The sequence below is a fragment of the Euprymna scolopes genome, chromosome 6, assembly GCF_053919585.1.
Source record: "Euprymna scolopes isolate OS-2025 chromosome 6, ASM5391958v1, whole genome shotgun sequence".
Lineage (NCBI taxonomy): Eukaryota > Metazoa > Mollusca > Cephalopoda > Sepiida > Sepiolidae > Euprymna > Euprymna scolopes.
The window spans coordinates 83,794,003-83,817,653 of record NC_136487.1 but is presented as its reverse complement, the minus strand read 5'-3'; the positions used below and the strand labels follow the sequence as shown (position 1 = coordinate 83,817,653).

The 23,651-nt window shown below is 34.3% G+C and overlaps 1 protein-coding gene across 2 annotated transcripts in view; it reads left to right on the top strand.

The window, feature by feature from the left end:
* The window catches only part of LOC145277735 (uncharacterized), a 404,820-nt gene that overhangs the window by 140,312 nt on the left and 240,857 nt on the right, over positions 1-23,651 (top strand). For both annotated transcript variants that reach the window (XM_080129441.1, XM_080129440.1), the window contains exon 2: positions 22,606-22,735. In XM_080129441.1, coding sequence (XP_079985567.1) covers positions 22,606-22,735 — 130 coding nt within the window. The remainder of the gene's footprint in view (positions 1-22,605; positions 22,736-23,651) is intronic.

Here is a 23,651-nt window from a genome sequence, read left to right as displayed (position 1 = left end):
CACTGTATCACGTGCTCAAGATCAGAGGAGAGAGAATCAGAACTTTTTCATTTACGGCCTTTGATGTGTTGCCATAGATAGTCGTGTCATCAGTATAGATGTCAACGAATGATTTAAGTATGTGTTTTGGGAGATCATTGATGTAGATCGAGAAGAGAGTTGGGCCCAGGATGAACCCCTAAGGGATTCCAGCATTAATACTGCAGGCCTCTGATTTCTGCCCATCAACCACTACTCTTATGAGCCTATCAGAGAGAAATGATTTAATGATTGAGAAAACATTTCCAGTTATACCATAGCTGGAGGTCCTGGATATGACCTAAAACTATATCCGATGGTGAGGCCCCACCTTGCGGGCCTTGGGGAGTGTGGAGCCACCCTTTAATTGCCATTGCTCCCAGATCCACTCTGACCTGAAGTGGTAGTACCTGTTAGGGTCCCAACTATGGGTTAAATAGAATCCGACTTAAAACAAATATACTCCATTAAAAATCCTTCCTCAAAATAACTAGATTCGGCATTAAATGACCTGAAAAAGGTTGATATGCCATAAAACAAAAACAACCAACCAACCATAGCTGGAAATCTTGTGAAGTAGGCCTTTATGCCATACCTTATTGAAGGCCTTTGATATGTCAAGAGCAGTTGCCCTAGAAAGGTAGCCTTTGTCGAGAGATTCGCTAATCCTATGAGATATAACCATTAGCACATCTGCTGTAGATCTAGCAGAATGGAAACCAGGAGACTTATTGGTCTGTACTGAGAGGGAGATGACTTATCACCTGAATTCTTAAATACAGGGCATACTGATGAGGTTTTCCAGGGTGTTGGAAAGCACTTCATAAGGCAACGCTTAAAGAGTTTTGTAAGTATGGGGGCAAGTTCTGGTTGAAGCTTTTTTAACACTATAATTGGAATACCGTCAGGGCCAGTTGCTTTATTGGAATCAAGGTTCTTGATTAACTTGGCAACCTCACGCACAGATATTTATATATATTATATATATATATAAACTAGACTGCTCGTAATTCATTGTCACAACCACTACGACTATTTATTCCATTTTGATTTTATTGAAACTTCAAGAACAAGTATTCGAGAAATTTTGAGATGAGGATTGATAATTTGTTTTCTTTTGGACTACTGTTCTCATCTTAAATGTTATGTTTTGATGGTTAGAGATTATATTGGTTGAAACGCTGTGACATATCTAGAAAGATATTCTTCGTGCATAACTAAAAATAATAAATCTCTTTACATCAGTATTATCGTTGGCTCTGTCAATTGCGACTGTAGAATATGTCAACTGCACCTCTCCTCTCCAAAGAAACTTGTTGACTATGGGTGCTGACCTGTGATGTCTGGGGATGAGAATCTGGTGGGCTAGCAGCTGATAGTATGGAACTAAAAAGCCATTAGCTGCAACACTCCATTTTTGATCTTAAGCTAGATGGATGGTCAGTTGGTTATGCCTATCTCCATCTAACTAGGCTAATCGCCTGAGGCGCCCTTCCTGGAATGCTGATGGGGCTGCATAAGCATCTTTTGCAGAGTCAGAGGGCTTCTTCTCTGGAGCACTGACTTTTCGATCCCACTTTCCGACCTTAGTGTCACAGTTCTTGCAGTGGGAGAGAACTAAATACCTCCATATCAAATATAACAGCTTACACTTCTCTCCCATCATTTATACCACAAACTCGCATTACCAAATATGTTAGAAAGTGATGGATGAAGGTCAATAAATTTGGAACATATGAAGTCTAGAAGTCTGTACCGTGGATTACCCCCCCCCCCCCCCGAGAAAAAAGACTCACTTAGAAGTGATTGTATTTTTAGCACTTTATCCGTTATGATGATCGAGAATGCTAGGATTGGGATTAAGACTATAAATTAGAAATTTTCATTTTATAGAGATGGTGGTTGAGACGATTTCCTTGAATGAGGGTTAAATAATGCTAAAATAGGAAAATATTGATATTCTTGTTATAGACTTTTTAGACTGTTAAAAACGTGCAAAAGTTATAGCATGTTGACTTACGATAAGTGCTTTATGCTAAATTAATGGTTGAATATGGTTAAATTGGTGCTAATTTTTGCATTAAATATTAATCTCTATTAATCTTTAACTATACATTAAATGGATACCATAATACTTAGTTTGCAGCACTGTATCATAACCAAAGGTCCATACAAAATTCCAGCCAGATCAGCTCAATAGTTTCTGAGAAAAAGTGGAATTGACGGACAGACAGATATATTATATAGATTTATCGGGGAAGACAATGGAAGCATTCTTGAAACTCTAAGTGCACTCCTAAGGGAGCTATGATAGCATCACACTCTTAAAACTTTAAATATATCTTATTTTTATGAAATTTATATCATATGTATAAAAAAGAAGTAAAAAGGGACATCATGTTATTATACATAATAGTAGCGTTGTGTTTCTTTTTACTTTTTTCTGGAAATGAATGATGTACAGATGTAAACAAAAATAATTATTTGATCCATTCAATCCAGGGTTTATAATTTCTTGTACTATTGAGTCTAATGTCTTTGTGTAATGATTAAAAGTGGGTTAGAATACACGAATTGAAAGGAAAAAGTTATTTGTTTTATTTAGAAAGTGAAATCTTGATTCTCCTATAAATAGCACTGGTACATGTGATATATATTTTAGAAATCAAGAGGCTATACATTCAAGATAAAATTTACACATTATCATAAGGAGCAAAGCAGTTCACACAGAATTACATTGCATTTTTGGTTATAAGTTAGTGATTTACTATTGTAAGATTTGGCCTTTTTGGTCAAGATCAAAGTGTAATATCTGTTCTTCAGATGCTGCACTTCCATTTCTTCTCTTTCGGTGGAGGATCAGTCCTTCACGACTGAGACAATTTTTTATTTTTGTACCTTTTCTCCACGTTAAAAAACGACCCTGATGTCTAACTCTGTCCTGTGGGGAGGCATAGTAAATAGGTACTATTGTAAAACTCATTTATATAAATTCATACATCACCGAACAAATAACATTTTAGCAAATTTCACAAAAAATCTTCAAGCCGATTCCAACAATTCTCTCATGGAGAAGTTGATCAATATAGTTGAATATTTATTTATTCCTCAGAGTAATTATATAGTAAGCAGTACTATATAATATATATTATCTTATAGATTTTAAAAAAGAAATTATTTAGGTTCCTATTTATAGGATAGTGGGATCTAATGGGTTGAGAAAGGGAAAATATGTTTAAATCCACAATGTTGAATTTCGCTCATATAGATTTCTTTTTAAAAAAAAAAGTATGATAAAGCAATTTGACTACCTGATCGATCATGTTTGCTATAAACATAATTAGTTCCAGTAAAATGCAATGAGCCAGTTCAACTCGCATCCAAGCTGGTGCATTTATGTAAAATTATCGATACCCACACAAATGGTATCAAGATCAATGAACAGATGTCCATCTGTTTACTGAATTCTTAAAGAGGCATCACTATGATGACTCATTGCTAGTCCGGAACTTCTCATTTAGAATACATCGTTTTTGTTGTTTGATTCCCTCCAATGTTGATTGAAGAACGAGTCAAATTTATAATAAAAAAAAAAAAAAAAAATACAAGCAAAATATCCATCCCTTTATTTGCTGTATTTCTTTACATTTCGTCAAGAAGTCAATAACCAAATAATCCTCCACTTCTATAATGACTAATATGTATGTATTTGTATATATACATAATACAAATCCATTGTCACACAAAAATTAGTAACAAAAAAAAAATTGTGTTCAGAGGAAGAAAATTGGCAGCCTCGTACATCCCGCTTTCCTTATTTTGTCCTTTAGTCCTCACATTCTACGAATGAGACATTTCCTTTCGTTTTTTTTTTTTGTTTTTTTTTTTTACCCTTCTTTTTATCCTATTTTTCTTTTTTGGTTTTAAACCTTCCTGTTTGAGACGTTTTCTTTTTGCTTATTTCTTTTTTAACTTCACTGATTGAAATGTTATTTTATGAGTATGAACACTAGTGAAGCATGATTTTTTTTTTCTTGTCATTTTTCTACATTCATCATAATAATAAATTGTTGAAATTTTAAAACATCCAGAATGTTGTAATTTATCGGTAGTCGATATACAAACTAGTTTTTCATGTAAAGTCTCTGATAGACATGCAGTCACTTTGATAGACATGCAATCACTACCAGCCGAATGGGGAACTAATTTACGATGAAATCCCCCCTCTCTGTTTGAGTGCTGTTAACATGATGGTGGACAGCTGAAGACCTGGACAACAATTATAAAAGAGGACTTTGCCAAAATCTCAAGTCTAGAAGTGGTTGTCCTTCGACTGTGATTGGTTACCTATCTCGTTCAACTTTGTTCAAGACCGTCGTGCATTGACTGCTATGATTGCAGTTCCACTTTTCTATTGAAAAAGTAAAACCAATTTCTTAGTCAGTTGTGGATATGTGACTGACTTAATAAGAGATAATTAATTTGCATATTCTTTTTTTAAAAAATACATTCTAATTAATTAACTGTTCATTTTTTTATGCACAGTTCCAGTTATAAATGAAATTGGATGTCTGGCAAAATTGCAGTCCCCACAATATTATTGTACTAAAAACAAAATAAATAAATAAAATAAAAAAATTAATACAACTGTAATTTTAGTAAAATTTTAGTAAGAAAGTTGTTTGGTCCTGGTAGAGGTCTTTTTAATTGCAGCTTTAAATGAATAGACATAGATGCTGCCAACATAGTGTAATGTGATTTACATAACGATTCCAAGTTGCAGATTTGAATAAGTAATTAATCGATATTATAGATTTCTAATTGGTAATTTTCTATCATCCATATAAAAAAATGGTTCTTGTCCAGAATTCCACCTATATTAAGACGAAAATAAAAAAAATCTGTATAGTGTACGTATCCGTGGAAAAATAAAAATATTATATTCCAAAAAATTACGTAAATTGATCTAGCTTTATTTTCAAATAAAAAAATTAAATTTTATGAATATCAAAGGAGTATTTGCCATTTTGAAAAATCTCAAAAACAAGGGAAATAACTCAGCAGCAATTCTTATAAACTAGATTTATGTTGTAATACTTATGAATTCCCATTAATTGCTTAAAATGATTTTCTTTATAAAAATGAAACTACTTGACCAATTTACATGACATTTGGAATATATTTTCGTTTCGTCATAGGTATCATACAGATATTTCTTTATTTTTGTTTGTTTAATATAGGAGGGTATTCTGGATAAGAACCCAAATAATATTCATAAATACAACTATCCATTGTATGAAAATTAAAACAATCACTGAAATGAAAAAATAGTAAAAACAAATCAAACACAGTGTTGCAATATTTTTCATTCATAATGGAGTATGGTCCCTCACAGTTGGGAAATTCTATTTATAAACGATGCTGCTAGGAACTGACAAATTAAATTAATTCAAATTCTGCTACCAACCAATCAGAAACCAGAATTGCTCCATAAAAATTAAACCTTTTTTTAGCAACCTTGCATATGTTTTCTTTGTCTCAATACGGGAAGAATCTTTTGCTCTTTGGCTACAAAATTATAAAGTTAGGAACCTGTATAAAACAACTGTATATTGAGAATCAGTCATCTCCAGGACTTGTACAGAACAACTAACCATCGAAAACTGCTCTGAAACTAAACATGGCTTCTAACTTGAAACACTGACAAAAGAATGCACAAAAACAACTGAGTGTTTTTATTATTTATTTAAAACAATAATCCAGAGTGTGGGGAAAAATGATTACTTACTTATTGTATACATAGGACATTTTAATATAAACGAAAATATAAGTGATTATATGTTTCTCAACAACAGAGGCGCTTTAACATAAAATAAAATAAAAACGGTTGCTGTTGCATTATTGGCAGCCAGGTTGGAAATGAAAACATTTTGTATAAACAAAATCAGAACTTGTAACCGTGTTTGTTTATTTATTTTTTTACTTATTAGACGATCATGTTTTTATTGCTTTTTTTTTTCTTACGTTTTTTTACATAGAATAATCACACCAATTCCCAAAGAAAAAAAAACAAAATCCTCATACAAAGTCGATCTTTAATGGACTATTCTCTTTGATTCTAAGTGCAATGCGCGCGCACATACACACGCGTCCTATTAAAACAACAAATACTTCTAAAAATATTAAAATAAGTTCTAGTTAATTATACCTGATGATGAATCCATATGGATTCAAAAATACTTGATCCTACAGTGACTATGGCAACTACATCAACCAGTTCTTGCACGAAGCAAGAAAATTAATTAGAAGGTTGAAAAAGACCCTAACCAGAATGAATAGACATGACTTGTCTGTGTTGTTCAGTGAAATAATTGAATAATATATAGCTAAATATTTCATATTAGATCCTATTGCAAAAGTGGATGCTCGATATTGGAAATAGATATAAGAAATATTAAAATGATGAAAAATAAAATCGGAAAATAATCAAGTGTTCAAGCAAGGAATATAAAAAGTTGACTTTTTCAATCCATAGATTTTCAAAGATAAACTTTTCTCATCAGGAGAAAACCAATAAAATATCAAATGACTAACAAGCATGAATTCAGAAAGTTGAAAAATTTCAAGTAAAGGAATTTTTTAACATCTATTTAAAAAAAGAAAAACTATCAACGGTCTGTGAACAGTGAAATGAATCATTTTATTGCTTAAAAAATACTCTGTCCTTGTGGGGAGACAAGTAAATAGAAATTCATTCATTCTTTTTGCGAACTTTTATCCTCATTTTCATAGTTGTTGTTTCATAACGTTTTGGCCAACTCATCCTCTGGCCTTCTTCAGGTGATTACCCACGATGAGATAGGAATTATAAGTGTTGTAACTTATCCCCAGTAATTACTGCCTTCCATAGTTGTCGTCTCGCCACGTTTTGGCCAGCTAATCTTCTCACCTGCTTGAGTAAAGTTGAAACTGCTATCTTCAGACAAAACTCATAAAAAAAGAACATAAAATTGGATTTATAAGACAATAAAATCTAACTTTAAAATCGCCTTTCAGGGCCCATAGCACAATGGATAGAGGCGTTGAGTCTCTACGGTTCTAGGTTGCATTGTCTGAAGATAGTTTCAATCCTACCCAAAGCAGGCTAGAGGATTAGTTACAAGACTCAGCATTCCTATCTCATCGTAATTAATCACCTGAAGAAGGCTAGAGGATTAGTTGGCCAAAACGAATGAATGCACAAATTATGAAGCATCATTTCAAAGAATTCCAAAAAAAATTAAAAATAAATAAGTAAATAGGAACTTCTATCTTGCTATTTTGCTTGTACCACCAGTTAGGATCAGGTTGCAATCAACTGATCCCCTATATGTCTTAATCAGTCTACCGTGCGACCTTGGACCATTGATATCGATGCGGGACATACTTTGAAACGTTTCAGATGACCGACTGCACCAGTTGAGAAGCAATTTTTGTTGAGACGTCCTCTTAATCAAATTCTACTCGATTTCCACCAATACTGATCATCACTGATGTCTTACCAACTATCTGACATTAATCTATATCCTCAAGTGGCTTCTGAGCACTGATAAGTGGTGATCCCCTCTCCTGTAAAAAAAAAATTTACAGTGAGACTAGCAATTTTCTCCATTTCTGCAGCCAGGAGCGTTTTGTTTTGACATTTTGTCATCGATCATGTCTCAGTTATTGAATGAAACTAAGAGTTGAAAATGATAAATATCCATTCTCTCAACTTCAACTGTAATCTTCACCGACTGTTCTCACTGTCTCAACTGTCCACAAAAGAAGACTGCATTGAGCTTTCCCACTTTTCTTTTTCACAGCAGTTATTATCCTCATATGCAAATTACTGCCATATGTATATTAATAAACCGTCTATAGATGTAAGTTTTTGTTTTCTTTTCCCTTTTTTTTGATTTTGTCATGTAACAGTTTGCTGCTGACAGAGGTGCCATCACTTGTGTAAGTCACGTTTTTCATTACTTTCGCCACATTCCCCCTAATGTCATCATCACAAATAGTGCAGCTGGGTACAGGCCTTTTTATTTGTGTGCTCCTGCGGAGTTGGGGAGCAGCGATTTCCTACATGGGAGATTATTTTTGGGTGGCCTATCATCATCATTGTAAGGCAATGTACCGTCATCAGAGGTTCCTGGGCTACTAACATCAGAATCATCATTTATCGATACTGACCTCGGCCTGTTCACTTGTTCGCTTTCTTCTGATGAGCCACTAGCAATATCAACTGGTGTGCGAGCGCCTGGATAAGGACGCAAGTTCTTTAATATAAGAGATTTCATCAATCATGACTGAGTGTGGACTGTTGATTCCAGTCACCCGACCTATCCTAGATTTACTTGTACACTTGCTGTGAGAGTTTCTAACTCAAATGTCATCTCTCACTTGCTAGTGTCCCTGGACATCTTGCAGGTCAGACCTGGTCATAGAGTCCTCACCTTGTATGCGGATGTGATAGGTGTATATGGCATTAGACAGCACTGTAGATGTGGAAACACTGTCTTTTGGTGTGACATTATACCAGTAAGCTGCTTCTGATATGGAACATTGTTTCCTAGTCGCAGTGGTTTTCACACATCTGTGATTTCTCTCACTTACACCATTTCCTCTTGGATCGTAGACACACCGTAATCAGAAACACACATCCTAATCTTACAAGAACTTCCAAAAGTGCTTGCTGGTAAATGTGGTGCCATTGTCCATTAGTATTTCAATTGATGAGCCTCGCTCGTAAAATATGGACTCCAATTAGTGTACAATGCTTGGTGAATCTTGCCAACATAGGAACCTCCATCTCACAAATCGTGGAGGACCACAATCAATGAGTATAAGATAGTGGTCACTGCTGTAATGAGTAATGTCCACACCAATCTGTTATGATTGTCCCTCATATCAAGCCTCCCTTTGCACCAGTGTACAGGTGTAGGATCGATAGACTGACACGCCTTGCATGCTTTAATCATCCGAACATCATCTTTCGACATGGTTGAATCCCTCCATTTAGCAAAGTAAAATGTGCGTTTTATGCCACTCTGATGATGTATGTGTGTGATTTGCTTAGTGTTCAACTGATGTATAGTGGCAGCACAGGTATGTTGAATACTCGACTTCAGTTTTTACTTTACTGAGCCACTGCTGTGGTACTCCTCTCAACTGGTTAGCTTTATTATTGCCTAACTTTAGTGTTACATCTACTGTGAGTCCATACTCCATCCATGAATGTGCCAAGCTGTCCGCATGGCAGCATTTCGCTGGCTGCCTTAGTAGTGAGTCACGACTTCCCTGTCAGAGCGTCTGCTGCCGATCGGTAAAGGCTGAATCTGTCGTGATATGTGGAATCTTCCCTCTGCCACTGAAATGCCAGGTTAACTCCTTTTAACATTGCATCCAGTTCTGCCAAGTGAATGTGTTGCACAAGTATTTGCTGGGTGCAACCAACTCGCATCCTCGATGACTGATTCGTTGGTCTCTATGACCCCAGTGGCCAGTGAGCTTACATTCACCCAAACCGTAACCTCGGTTCCATTCACACAACAATCACCTTGCACAGGATCATTCTGATGTATCCTGCTCAGCATCTCCATCAACATACTTTTGAGAGAGAGGTTATGCATTTCATCATCCCAGCCAGCGCTAATTTTGTTGGTGCGATGTTTTATGTATGCTGTAGCTACATGCAGCCATCTGCAAACAAGAAAATGTCCAAACAGTTTTCCACATACTGGAAAACTGTTTGCCTCGTCATGACTGGTGGAGATTCTGGAGCATTTCCTCCTTGTATCCATCGTAATCTACCACCATTGCTGTGAACATGCAATCTGAGCACACTTGCTCCTTCTTGAAGACTTACAGGCTAGTCCGAATTTTTCCAAATGGTTCTTCACTCAATCTGCAGAACCTTCATGTTGCCATTCCTGCAACTTTTATGCACATACATCTGCATTTGCTGTAAATGCGTTGACAAACTTATCGAGCTCTCTGTAGTCCATCACGGGTTTCACTTTGTTTTTATTTGTCTGCACTACCACCATTAACGGAATTAAGATTTTAGCTGGACTCTTCTTCTGCATATGGCACCAACCAACCAACCATTTTTCAGGCATAAATCTGCTTCTTTTTCATATCTGGCCAGAATATGCTTGGCGACAAGGTATTCTGATATTCTATTCATCAATTGCCCCAGTATTTATCTACCTATCCATTTCCATGCGGCAGTCCATTATCTTTTATTGGTCAAATACAACACTGAATTCTGGCTCATCAATACTAATCGCAGCAGATCTAGCTACATTTTCCATGAAAAAGTGAACCTTGCCAGATTCAGTCAAATGCACTTCACCCAACTTCTTGAAAGCATTAAATCCCAGTAAAAGGTCAAAGCCTAACCTAACAGTTTGTCTTCGACAACTAAGACCTCTAGTTGCAAAGAGTGCAGGCTACCCACTGTAAGCTCAACTTAGCCAGTCCCACAGCATTTCATAACCTTTCTATCTGCAGTCATCACCTTAGCAGCTTGTTATCTCCATTGACAACATACTGCCTTGTTCGTCAGAGTTTTAGAACAGCCAGTGTCAACTAGGACCGTGCATTATCAACAAGTATGTGAATGACTAGATGCGCCTTGTTGCATGGGAAGTAGACTGGCGCTAACATCTTTCCCTGGATTTGTTTCCCTGGCATTCTTTGGCAAAGTGACCGATTTTGTTGCACTTAAAACATAGTTTATGTCTCAATCTTTGGACGCTTATGCTATCAGGCCATCCAGTTGCGCAGTCTTTGGCTATATGGGCCTGGCCACTGCATCTATCCCTATTCGAGGATTTATTGTGGGTGATCCCTATTCGAGGATTTATTGTGGGTGGAACTTAAACCTCAGTTGCATCTCGTTTGAGTACCCTAACTTGTGTCAGCGAATCACCCATAGTCAAGGCATCAATGTTCGGTGCCTGTTGCAACTCCATTGAAATGTGTTGGGAACCCTGTTACAAATGCTAGCTTCATCGCAGTCTCAAGCCTTTTTCTCATGAATCTAGCTATTCCTGCAAGTTGTATTTTGTTGGTATATGCGTCTACGTCTTCTCCAGTCCACTTGTTTAAGCTTTGAATATGCAGTGAATGCCCCGCCTGCGAAGACTTTCTTTAACCAGGTTTCAATCAAGCTGATGTTTGTCTAATGACCCTCATCCATCTCCAAATATAACGGTAGAAGGCTTGCCACATCATCTATTTGCTGGAGTTTTGCAACGTCACATCTTTTTGAGCCAGGTCACCATGTCTCCATCGCTGTAGAAAGGCTTTATTATATCACTGCTGAAATTTACTGTTCCCATGTTCAACAACTCGAAAAACAAACAAAAAAACAAAACAAAGTGGAATAATCAATAAATAAAAATTAGTCATTGAAATAGTTTGAATGAAACTAAGTTGAAAAAAAAAAATAAATATCCGTCCAAACTCCTTGCCTACTCTCGACTTTAGCTGTAATTTTCACTGACCGTTTTCTCTCTCTCTCTTTCTTTCTCTCCTGTCCAAAAAAGAAGACTGCCCTGTGCTTTTCCTTTTCACAGCAGTCATTGTCCTCATATGCAAATTACTGCCATATGTATATTAATAAACCGTCTATAGACGAAAGTATTTCTTTTCTTTTCCCGATTCATCGCGCGACGGGATAGACAGAAGCACCGTCGCATGTGTAAGTTACGTTTTTTTATTACTTTCATCACAATTATATACAAAAAGTACAGGTTGCACATGTGTGTTGCTTTATTCCACTTTCAGATATGTGAGAACCGTGTTTTGTCAAATTATTCAATATTTCTAAATTTATTTTCATAGATATATAAACAACAACCTTGTTTATAAACTTTATGGAAAAAAAACGATTAAAAAAAAATCTTTTTATATGCATGCACAAAATATTAAATACTAATGGGACCCATGGAAATTCCACTATTCTATCCTTTATCTTTTTTTTATATTAATACATCACTGCTCGTCAAGGCCCAAATGCCACTTGAGGACAAGGATTAATGAGTTTGTGTCAGATAGATGGCAAGGTTAAAACCATGAGAATTGTAAACGATGGGTTGGATTTGGGCAGAATTTGATTATTTATGAGGACAGATCAATAATAGATTGTTAACATTGGATTTGAAAGTCGACTGAGAGCAGTCCAGTGGTATTGCATTCCACAGACTGACAGTTCTTGGAAAGAAACTCTGTTCATAGAAGTTCCGCTTAGCTCCAGATATAAAGAGGAAGAAAAGAACATTCCTTACAGTGGTTGTAGCTAGATGAGGTTTTGCATAAATGTTTAAAAAGGATAATCCAGCTTAGGTTAGAGCTTAGTTGGGCGTCTACCATGAAAATAACGATAGAGTATAAATAGATGAGTAACATCTCTTCTGTAAGAAAAGGCCAAGTCTGTAAGGACGAAATGAGACCCCCCCCCCACTAGTTTTTGAAGCTGATTTTATACTCTGTCAACGCAGAAGACAATGTTCTGAGTGGCACATCCCTAGCTGTGGCAACGGTATTCTATCTTAGGCCGTATCTGGCTCTTTTCATACAGGTAGAGGATTGCATTAGGAATGAAATGCTTTCTGGAGCAGTAGAAAGATCCAACCATTTTTCCAACAGTTTGATATAAGCTGTTGTATATTGCTACCATATTTAACAATATTACTATTTTATGGATGTTAGGTGCGAACACAGACCCCACGATATTGTGTCACCTTTCTTCAAACTGAAACATAGTTACCTAAGTTCTCTGGTTAATGTAGTTTCAGTGTGTGTATATATATATATATATATATATATATATATATATAAAAATTAAAAATTTAATGGTTTTAAAGACCAAAATAAGTGCAGAATTTTTTGATAAACATTTATTTATTAAAATTAACTTAGATATTTTGTTAAATTTTGAATTTTCCATATCAACAGTGCTTCTGACAGTAGGCTTTTTATTACTTTATGGAATTACTTATTACAGTCATGGAAGCCGTACTTATTTGCATAAACAAATCAACCACCAATCATGCTCAATATTGGGGAGGGTACAGAAGTGATTTTAACAATTTTAAACGACTTTTTCAATAAATTCACTAAACGCAATTTTTTAATTCATCACTCACCTGAAGATGGAAGTTGAAAACGTTTGTGACTATGGCAAATTTCTTTTTACACTTGAACAGAACGTTCGAACATGGGCTCGCCAAATTGAAAAACAGATTGCAAGAGAAACAAACAGGAATTATCCCTGCTATTTAATGAAACCTGCATATATATGGTTATGGAGGGGAGGAGTCATTTCCAAGATCTTTGCAGGAGTTTGACATATTTCCATTCTATGAACGTCCAGTACTTATGCAGACTCCCATAACGTTATCGTACCATCTTTGGACAGTAAAGATACTACACTTTAATCTTATTTTGAATACCAAAAAGTGTATTTTAGTTTCATGACATTCAACTAGACGGTAACATCAAATCAAATTTTAAAATTACTTTTTTTTGTATTGTCTCTTTAGCGATCAGATAGTCTCATCTTACAAAGGAGGTATAAGACGGTAACCTTTGTATGAGCATGAAATTGTCATTAGATATTTATAGAAAGAGCATGTTTGCATCATTTTTATTTATTTATTTTTCGTGAAGAAGGAGTGTTCAGGTTGGTGCAAAACTTTTTTGCCGATTTAAAATTTCATTTTGAAAATAAGTAACCGTCTTTTTAAAAATCTTTAAAACAATAACGACCTTCGCTCTTTATAACTTGATTCCATCTCTCAACAAGCTTATAAACGCCTCACTTGTAAAATTCTTTAGGTTTTGATATGAAATATGAATCTATCTTTGGTTCAATCTCCTCTCTTGATGTTTACCTAAGGTCATCTAAATGATTTTGTAACCCTTGGAATAAGTGATAATCCGAGGAAGTCAGGAAAATATGCAAGGTGGGGTAGATTTCTTGGCCAAATGCTCCTGGGAGATCTTTTGTCAGTAATGCTGTGGGAGGATGAGCATTATCATGATGGAAGATGACTCCCTTTTTGTTAAGTAAAGAATGTTATTTTCAGGTCAATATGAGTGATAATATTGCAGAAAAATATGAATGATACTTTAATAACTTTAAAGAAAAAAGTTATAAATTAATCATGGTGATATGCTTAAGTAATAGCAATATGCATAAAATAAATTACAATCGTTTAAAATGGCCTGTGCAAAACTTTTGCAGGATTTGATATTTAAAGAAAATCGTGTAATTTAAATCCGGTTAAGGATATGAGCTTTAGAAACTCGATCTTATTGTTTGTCTTTCATGCAGAACTGCAATCAGCAAACACTTATACACCCAAAATAGACATTTCATTTGAAGTTGGTTTTTTTTTTTTTTTTTTTGGTAAAACAAATCGTGCATAAAGCATTTACTAGAGAAGTGTTTATTTTAGTTGCTGCTTTAAAAACATCTATGCAATCCTAAGGAAAAAAATATTTTTGTTATTTATGTAATAGTTCACTTTAACTTCTTCTATATAATAAAGTAAAGTCAGTCTGCTTTATATTTATTTGCTACGTTTTTCTTTAGATATCTTATCCCATGGTGCTTTCTACATTTACCTGTATAATTTACTGTTAATAATATTCGTTCTGAATTAATAAATGCTGAAATACACACCAACTCACAGTTTGTTTTATAATACAAACTAAGTCTGTACTGTACTTGATAAAATGTCTCTTTTCTCGTACATACTCTTTAGACTTACCTCTATTTCAATATTAATAGACGTAGCTAATATTTATACTTCAATTTAATATTTGGTTTATTGCCATAAGTGTGAGGAGTATTCTTCTATTTTGTAAGAAAAGTTTTTCTTTAAATAATTTTTTTTTTTAATGCAATGTTTATCTTCATTGTTTCGTTACTTCTTTTACAGTCTCTTACTTCATCTGTAGCGAACCCCACTTTCTTCAATGGTTTACTTCTACTTGTGCAGCTGCCTTTGTTCAAAGGCAGCATGCATACTGTAGACTTAATAACATAAGTCCATTACAAACAGACAAAAGTTTATAGACGCTAGAAATGATTGTAAGAAAGAAATAGCAACAGCTAAGAGAAAATATACTGAAACTGCCAGAAAACTCATTGAAGCACAGAAATTAGGAAACCGTGATTTCTGGAAAATCTACAACAGTGTAGTCAATAATGGGCAATCAACAATTGCCCCACTATCCAACAATCATGAGGTTGTTTGCACGGCAACCGACAAGGCTAATCTGCTTGCCAGTCAGTTTGCTTCAAACTCCTCATTGTACCCAGCAAATCACTCCCTCCCTGATTTTCCTTGGTGGATAAACGCCACACTGGATGATCTGAAAATTACCCCTTCTCAGGTGCATGATATCATCAAAAACCTAGACACCTCAAAAGTATATGAATTCGATCTCATCCACTGAGGTTGCTCCAATCCTCTCCAAACTTTACAACAAATGCCTTAACGAGTTTTGCTTTCCTGACTGCGGGAAAACTGCTTCTGTGGTACAAGTTTACAAGAATTCTGGCAAAAGAACTGACTCATTAAATTATTGCCCCATTAACCTCCTCTTGCTTTTCGTCAAAATATTTGAATCCATAATTAACCATCACCTTACAGCTGCTAAACTTCTGACCAACAATATGGATTTAAGCAAGCCCGTTCTACAGCAGATATCCTATCTGTAATCTCTGAACGTATATACCATACACTGGACAAAGCAGGAGAGGGTAGAGCGGTAGCCCTAGATATATACAAGGCTTTTGAAAGGATATAGCATGATGTTCTTCTCAAGAAAATCAGATCATACGGTATCACTGGACGTTATTTAACATAATTAAATCCTTCATAAATAAGAGAAGAATCCAGATTGTCCTTGACGATCATATATCTAAACAATATGATATAAATGCGAGTGTACCTTGGACCTTTATTATTCCTAATATTCATAAATGACCTCCCTGATAAAATTGTCTCTGAGGTGGGTATATTTGCTGATGACACCACGCTCTATAACAGGCATGAGAGGAAAACAAATGAACACATATCTAAGGTAATGTCAGAAACACTAGGGGAAGACCTCCAATCTCTAGTGGAAGGGGGGCATAAATGGATGGTCACATTTAATGCTGTCAAGACTAAGCTTGTTTCCTTCAATAGCTACAAGAAACTTTCTCAATCACCAATAATAGCTATGGCTAAAGATACATTACCTGAAAGTACTTTTTTCAAACTCATCGGCTTAACGTTCACAGGGAACATGAGTTGGAACAGATGCATTAAGAGCATTGCCAGGACCGCTGTAAAGAGGGGAGGCTCTTTCTACCATGCTAGAAGGTTACTTATGCCTGAAAGTATCTTGTACCTCTTCAAGGCCACCATTCGCCTATGTAAGGAGTATTGTCACATTTGGGCTGGTGCATCTACTACTAGTCTCTCGCTCCTGGACAGGGTTCAAAAGAGAGTCGCCAACCTGATAGGTTCTGAACTATTATCTAAGCTTCAACCTCTGTCCCATCGACGAAATGTTGCATCCCTTTGCCTGTTCTACAAGTATTTTTAATGGTGGATGCTCTGATGAACTACAAGCCCTTGTACCCCCTCGACATAAATACCCCAACAAGCAGTAAAATCTCACCTCTACACAATAGTAATCCCTAGATATAAAAAAGCTTTCTTCTTTAATAGTTTCTTCCCCCAAAACTACTAGACTCTGGAACTCCCTCCTGGGTTCCTGCTTTCCCAACTGTACTGACATGCAGAAGTTAAAGTGTAATGTGAACAGACATCTTGCTGCTCAACTCCCTACATAGTATCCCTGCAACTTATGTCCTCGATAGTAGCCTCTTACATCAAAGTGACATTGTGCCTTGTTTGGGGTGAAAATGGAATTAAAATATAAAATCTATGCAATTTTTTTTTTTTTTTTTTTAATTTTAAACTAATTTTTCATTGCTGATACTTTTTTTTTTTAAATTTTAAACTAATTTTTCATTGCTGATACTAAATAATAAAATTGTAAATATTTATTAGTCTTAAGTAAAATCAAAATCTATATACGCGCCCCCCCCCACACACACACATGCATATGTAAGAGTCTTTTTGTGTTTGCGACAATATAAGCACAGGTTATTGGGTTTTATGATAATCTGAAAATAAAAATTTCAAAATTAAAAAGTATATATATAACTCTATAGCTAAATATTTAAGTTTTAAAAGAATCGGAATTAGGGAATGTATCTGAATCAGGAAAAATATTAGAATCGTCCCATCATTAGTAACTACTGAATTTGGTTTATTATACATACAATTATTTATTTATTTATTTTTTTATTATTATACATACAATTATTATTGTATTTATTTATTTTTTTTTTACAACTGTGGTTTTTAAGTGTTTATAGTTTCATTTCCAGTTGAAATGTTTGATGTTTTATTGCTAATGTCACTCACTCGTTATTCAGGTATATCATGGGAGGTGGTGGTGGTCTACTGGATAACGACATGGACTGATGACCTAGGTGTCCCAAGTTTGAATCCAGTTTGTTCCACAAGAATTACTTTTACTTTGGGACTATGGGAGGAACCAGATGACGGTTGCCATTATCCAATGTCTTTTTAGAAAGAATTCTGATTATAAAAATATCAGAAACCAATGCCAACAATAGAATCTTTGGATTCATAAGATATGATGATCATTTATGCTCCCTCCTATAGGAGGTCCAGCACTATCTGACTGTCCTTATGTTAAGTCCCTAGTGATCACACTTGTGGAAATTGACTATGTCCATTTGCCACTGTTTATAATCTTGCCTGATGGTTTCTTTCCATGTTGTTTTACAGCAGGCGGCTTTCTTTTTGCTGTCTAGTTTTGTTTCTACAAGTGCTGATATACATTTGCTTTTTTTCAACATGTCTGAACCAGCAAAGACGGTTTGCCCTTATCAAGTTTTGTGTTGGGCAAAAGTAGATGGCCTAATATTCTGGATCTGGTCTGGCTTTATGTTGCATATCATTGCTTGGTAATTATAAAATTAAGTCTAAATATTGACTATTATTCTGTTTATTATTCACCTTAATGTAAACTACTTAATAGTGGGTACATAAAAGTATGTGTTACTGACAGTTTACATGGTATATCGATATACAGGGTGTTACAGTCTAACTCTTGACAAAAAAAGATACACAAAATGTCAGGCGCTAAAGAGCTTGTTGAAGCACTAGATGGACGAGATCACTGTCAGACACCCCTACATCTTCCAGTAAAACTCTGCTTCTGGATACAAGGCCAAAAAAATTCGGGTGGGAGTGCTCAACAATATTTCCCCACACTAATGCAATCTCTTCACTATTTTTTTCTGGAGGCCAAGACCAAGCATGTACACAACAGGGTCGACTCTCTGAAGACTAGCATCGTGGAGATGGTTGCTAAAGCGTATGACTCACTTTATGCCCACCTTGAAATGGTCATCTCTAACGGCAGTGGTTACATTGAGAGATAACATAATATGGAACTATAACTGTTCCTAAATGAACTGTCGGGTTTCTGCATCTACAACTTTTGTTTTCATTGATTATTTCGTTTTATTTTTCTCGTATATACAAGGTGCAACATAAATAGACTGTTTTTTAATTCTATTTTTTTTTTTTTTTTTGAACTGTGATATTTAGTAAAAAATTTTATTAAACATTTTTCTTTTTGTTGTAATTAATCATACTAAATTGTAAGTCTACTTTAATGGATTTTTGTTCAGTAAAATTTAAAAAATTACAAGTTAGATATAAATTTATGCATTAGAAGAAAATTAGAAAAAAAAGTTATGTTTCATCCTGTATTTCAATTACACAGAATACATGTTAAAATATTCCTCAGTTTTGAAATTGAGTTGTTTTAAAAATAAAAATAAATTTCATTTTAATTGTTTATATTAGCTGTAATTTGCAATTAACTAAGTGATTAATCGCTAAGTTTCTATTTCTATCTACCAGTCTTACTTTTGCTAATGCTTCCTTGTTTGTGAAACAAAACTACTAAACTTCAATTTCAAGAACCTGTGGCATAAAGTACCAAGTCAAATTCAATTCTAACTTCTGGGGGTTGAATGTTCGATCCTCAATGCAAGTGATACTAAGAATTCAATTCCAAAAAAAACTTCTATCTGGCTATGACTAGTGAAACCATTCGAAATTCCATACAATTTCCAGAGTTTGACAAGATGCACCTAAAGAAGGTTACATCAAATGAAACGTTGTAGCAAAAACATTCAAAATGAGAACCATAGTCCAAATAATCCAAATAATTTCATTTCTTGTACAAATTTTAGTTTCCGACTTACCTACAACTTTTATAATTGAATTCAATTGTAAAATAAAAAAATCGTTGCACTTTGTTTGCATTACAAGTAATACTAATACTTCAGCCAGCTGCTGTTTATGCTTGCATTTGTTTGAATGAATACTGAATTACTTCTGTTGATGTTTTGCCAAAAAAGAATATTTTATTTTCATTTTAAAAGATTGTTTGGTTTTTAAAGTATTTTAATGAACAACTATCAAGGAGGACTAAACTGATCTCTCAGATCTATAGGTGGTCAGCCTTTGATGGTGGAATTGCTATTGGTTTAACAATTTTGTACAACCTTGCTCTATGACTTGCCATGATTCGGGATGTGGAAAAAATACTGGCTCAATCCGACCAAAGTGAACAACGTTGCAAAAGCTTTACATATTTTCTTTTTTATGCAAAAGTCATTAAAATCCTTTCAATTAAACAACAAAATTCAATGTCTTAATTTTTAACTATGATTGCATTAACGTTTAAAAATGTTATAAAGAACTATTTCAATGCTGAGAAATTGAGCAAAATGTTTTAATTTCTCTAATACATTTAACATTAAAACCTTTGAAAGACTTTATAACCGAGTCTGGGCCATTTTGGAAATGGCCCATTTCCCTATTAACCCTGGTATGTTGCTAATCCTGTGCTATTCTAAGACTTCTCTCTTGGAAAAGGAATTAGTTTATTGATAATCGCCTAAAGTTCCCCTATCAGGGAATGCAGACGGAACTGCCCAGGCATTTTTTGCAGGCCAAAGCATACTTTCCTTGAGACTCTGGCTTTTCAATCCCACCTTCTGACTCTTGTGTCACATCTTCTCGTCATAGCAGAGAAATATTAACATCATTGTGTGTGTGTGTGTGTGTGTGTGTGTGTGTGTGTGTGTGTGCGCGCGCATGCGCCTATACAATTCTGTTGACTTTTCTAACCTCTTTAAAGTATTTGGAATTGACAATAAAAAAAACAAAAAAACATTACGACCCGCCAAAAGGTATTTCTTAATGACAAATCAAATCAATGAGTACGTGTGTGAAATAACCGACGCTCTTGGCTAACGATACAAGGGAAATAACTCCACTATTCCTAACGAACAGTTTCATTTTATTTATTTGTGTGAAAACAATTTTTTTGTGAAGCAATAACGATTACTCTTGTCACGCAAGTTTTATTTGCAATATAATGCAGCTGAATTACAATAAATGTTTTTAATGGAATTTATAAAAAAAATCAATTCAACTTTTTTTTTTTTACAAAAAAAACAAACAAATTACAGTATTCTAAGATGTATTTATCATTATTTGCTTTTAACAATATATTTCACAATGGAATGTGTGTGTGTGTATATATATATATATATATATATATATATATATATATATATATATATATAACATTAATCAATAATTTACTTATAAATTATAAAAAAAGAATGGCTACAATATGTTAAAAAAAATTGGCATAAAAGTTGAATTTTATACATGTTAAAAAGTTAATATGAATATGAATTTTTACTTTGTTGCTGTCTGATTCAAAACAATCTGTTTCAATGGAAAAATAATAAAAATGGCTTTTGTGTAGGTTATATATATATATATATATATATATATATATATATATATATATAGTGAATGAATGACAAAAGTCGATATTCCACAATTCATGTCGACCATCTTATAATTTATTACTGTAATTCAGTTGACATTTACATGATGAACTTTGGAATACAGACTTTTGTCATTCATTCACTATATTGCTCTGTAATTAACATTGAGCTTCTTAAATAAGGATTTGTATGTATTATAAGAAAATAAAATATATTTCCACAAAATTTCTTATTACAATTTTTCAATGCCTATGTTGGTTGAAAAGTGTAGTTTTGTGATGTAAAAATCCAATATTTCATGTGTAATGAAGTTTGATCTTGATATTTTATTCTAATACATATTAATAAAAAGTTAATCTCAAAGCAATGGCTTCTCTTTTCTGTGATGTGAAGTGTTTCTTAATTACAATGTTATTACATAAACTTCAACTATTGTACAATTTTTGCATCCATTTTCTGTTTTGTAACTTGAAGCATCTTTTATGTGTGCTGAATGTGTCATAGAAAAAGTGTTACTATTACAAAAAAAAACAAAAATGATATTTGCTGGCTTCAGCACTATCGGACAGATTTGCACCAAATGGGTGCATGAAAAATTTGTGCTATCAAAATTCTAAATTCTGATAATTACCAGAAATTTCATAAGCTACCCACTTCCACCTTTCGAACACAGTGTCCCCAGCCTTGGCTAGTACCACACAAAATGGCCGTGAAGAGACGAGGATGATTAGGAGAGAGCACGAATCAGATATCTGCTGAAAAGGTGCAGAGAGCACTGGAACATTGGGGCTTGCTTATCGCTACCCAGATTCCAGAGAGGGACAACATTTGTTGTTAGCAAAACATCAATACGAAACAACTGTTGTGAAAACACAACATGATTTGCAATGGTTATCTAACGAATACTGGAAATCTGGGGAGACTTGTCATTCAGACTCCAGAGAACATCACTTGATAAACGATCACTGATAATGACTTGTATGAGATTTCTTAGCAAGCAAATACTAAATACTTAGGAGTTTAAAAAAAAAAAAAAACTCTTGGGAAATAATAATTCCGCTAAATTTGACTTTGAGCACCCTTGTCATAACAAGTGACTCATAAGAGGATAAACATAATACTGCTACTACACCATCAATGCTTATGTTCAGTCTCAAGAGACAATGGACACCCTTGTAAGTGTAGCTGAGCATGTAATTGTAAGGTACGAGTTGCACAATCCCGAATTACACCTCTCTTGAATTGGCACTGCTTAGGTCCAGTGGCAAGAGGAGGCCCAAGACTGACTGGAAACAATGCCAAGATAAGCGGATAGCACATACAGTACCTAGAATTCCCAAATGGTCACCTGTTTTAATACTGACCGGACCGGTGATCTAACGGGCACTGATGTGTCAATGTGATTATGCCATACTGCTGCTTCTACTAATACTACAAATACTACTAGTAATGGGGTTGAAACTATTGCTTAAAATGTACCAACATTGGTGACATTTTGGCTTGTATAAATGTAAAAATATTTTGCTTCTTATCAAACATTTATTAAACAATTTTTGTTTCCCTCTCTATAGGCTGATGAGATAAATGCCAGTGTAAATCTTGAAGAACATGATGGTAATTCCACTATGCATCATCCTACCGAAGTATCCATGGCTACAACGTCCACATCTCATTGGTCGTCGTCATCATCAGCACATCCAGGTAAGTCGATTTACTTTCATTTCAAAACTTGTATTTTTTTTAAAACTTTAAATAAAAAAAGTAACTCAGTTTTACACTCACAATTAAACATCTAAATGAACATTACCTTACAAACATCAAGATTTGTGTTGCGGATATTTTTCTAAAATTAGAAGCACATTTTTAATTTCAAAAAGGAAAAATAATTTCTGATAACTTTTTTTTGTGCGCAATATTTTAAAATTGCAATAATATAGATACATCATAAAAGTTAAATAATATACTATATGCATATATTTTACGATAATTTTTTTTATTATATATACATATATATTTTTATATTTGAAATAAAAATTTTCTCTTCAATTATAAATGTTTAATAAATAATTTTAAAAAGCTCAATAGTATAAGGCTAGAGCTATAAATACTCTCCACTTTTACAGTTTTTTTTTTTTCCTTTACAGGGAATAAAAACTTATGTTTATCAAATTTGTTTATTATAAGAACATAGAATTGTTTTAGTTTGTACTGATATAAGGTTCACTGCATATGTTTTTATTTTTACTTCAGCATGGGCCCTTATCAGTGCTACCATATACACAAAAAAAAAAAACAAGACCCCTCCACTGGGAATAATTTTCTGGCAAACTGTCTGTTCATTTCAAAATTTACATTAAACCGCAGTAGATATAAATCTGATTTGTAATGTTATTTATAGCTCTGTAACAAATTTTGAAATAACTATTTAAATGTTTCAATATTGAGCTTTTCATATTTCTTTGGAATTTGATCTGAACTATACAATTTTTTCATGTTGGTGTACATGCACATGTGTGCGTATGTATGCTGATATGGCATAATCACATTGACACACTGATTCCTGTTGGATCACCGAAGTTAAGCAACATTCAACCTGGTCAGTACGAAATGGGTAACC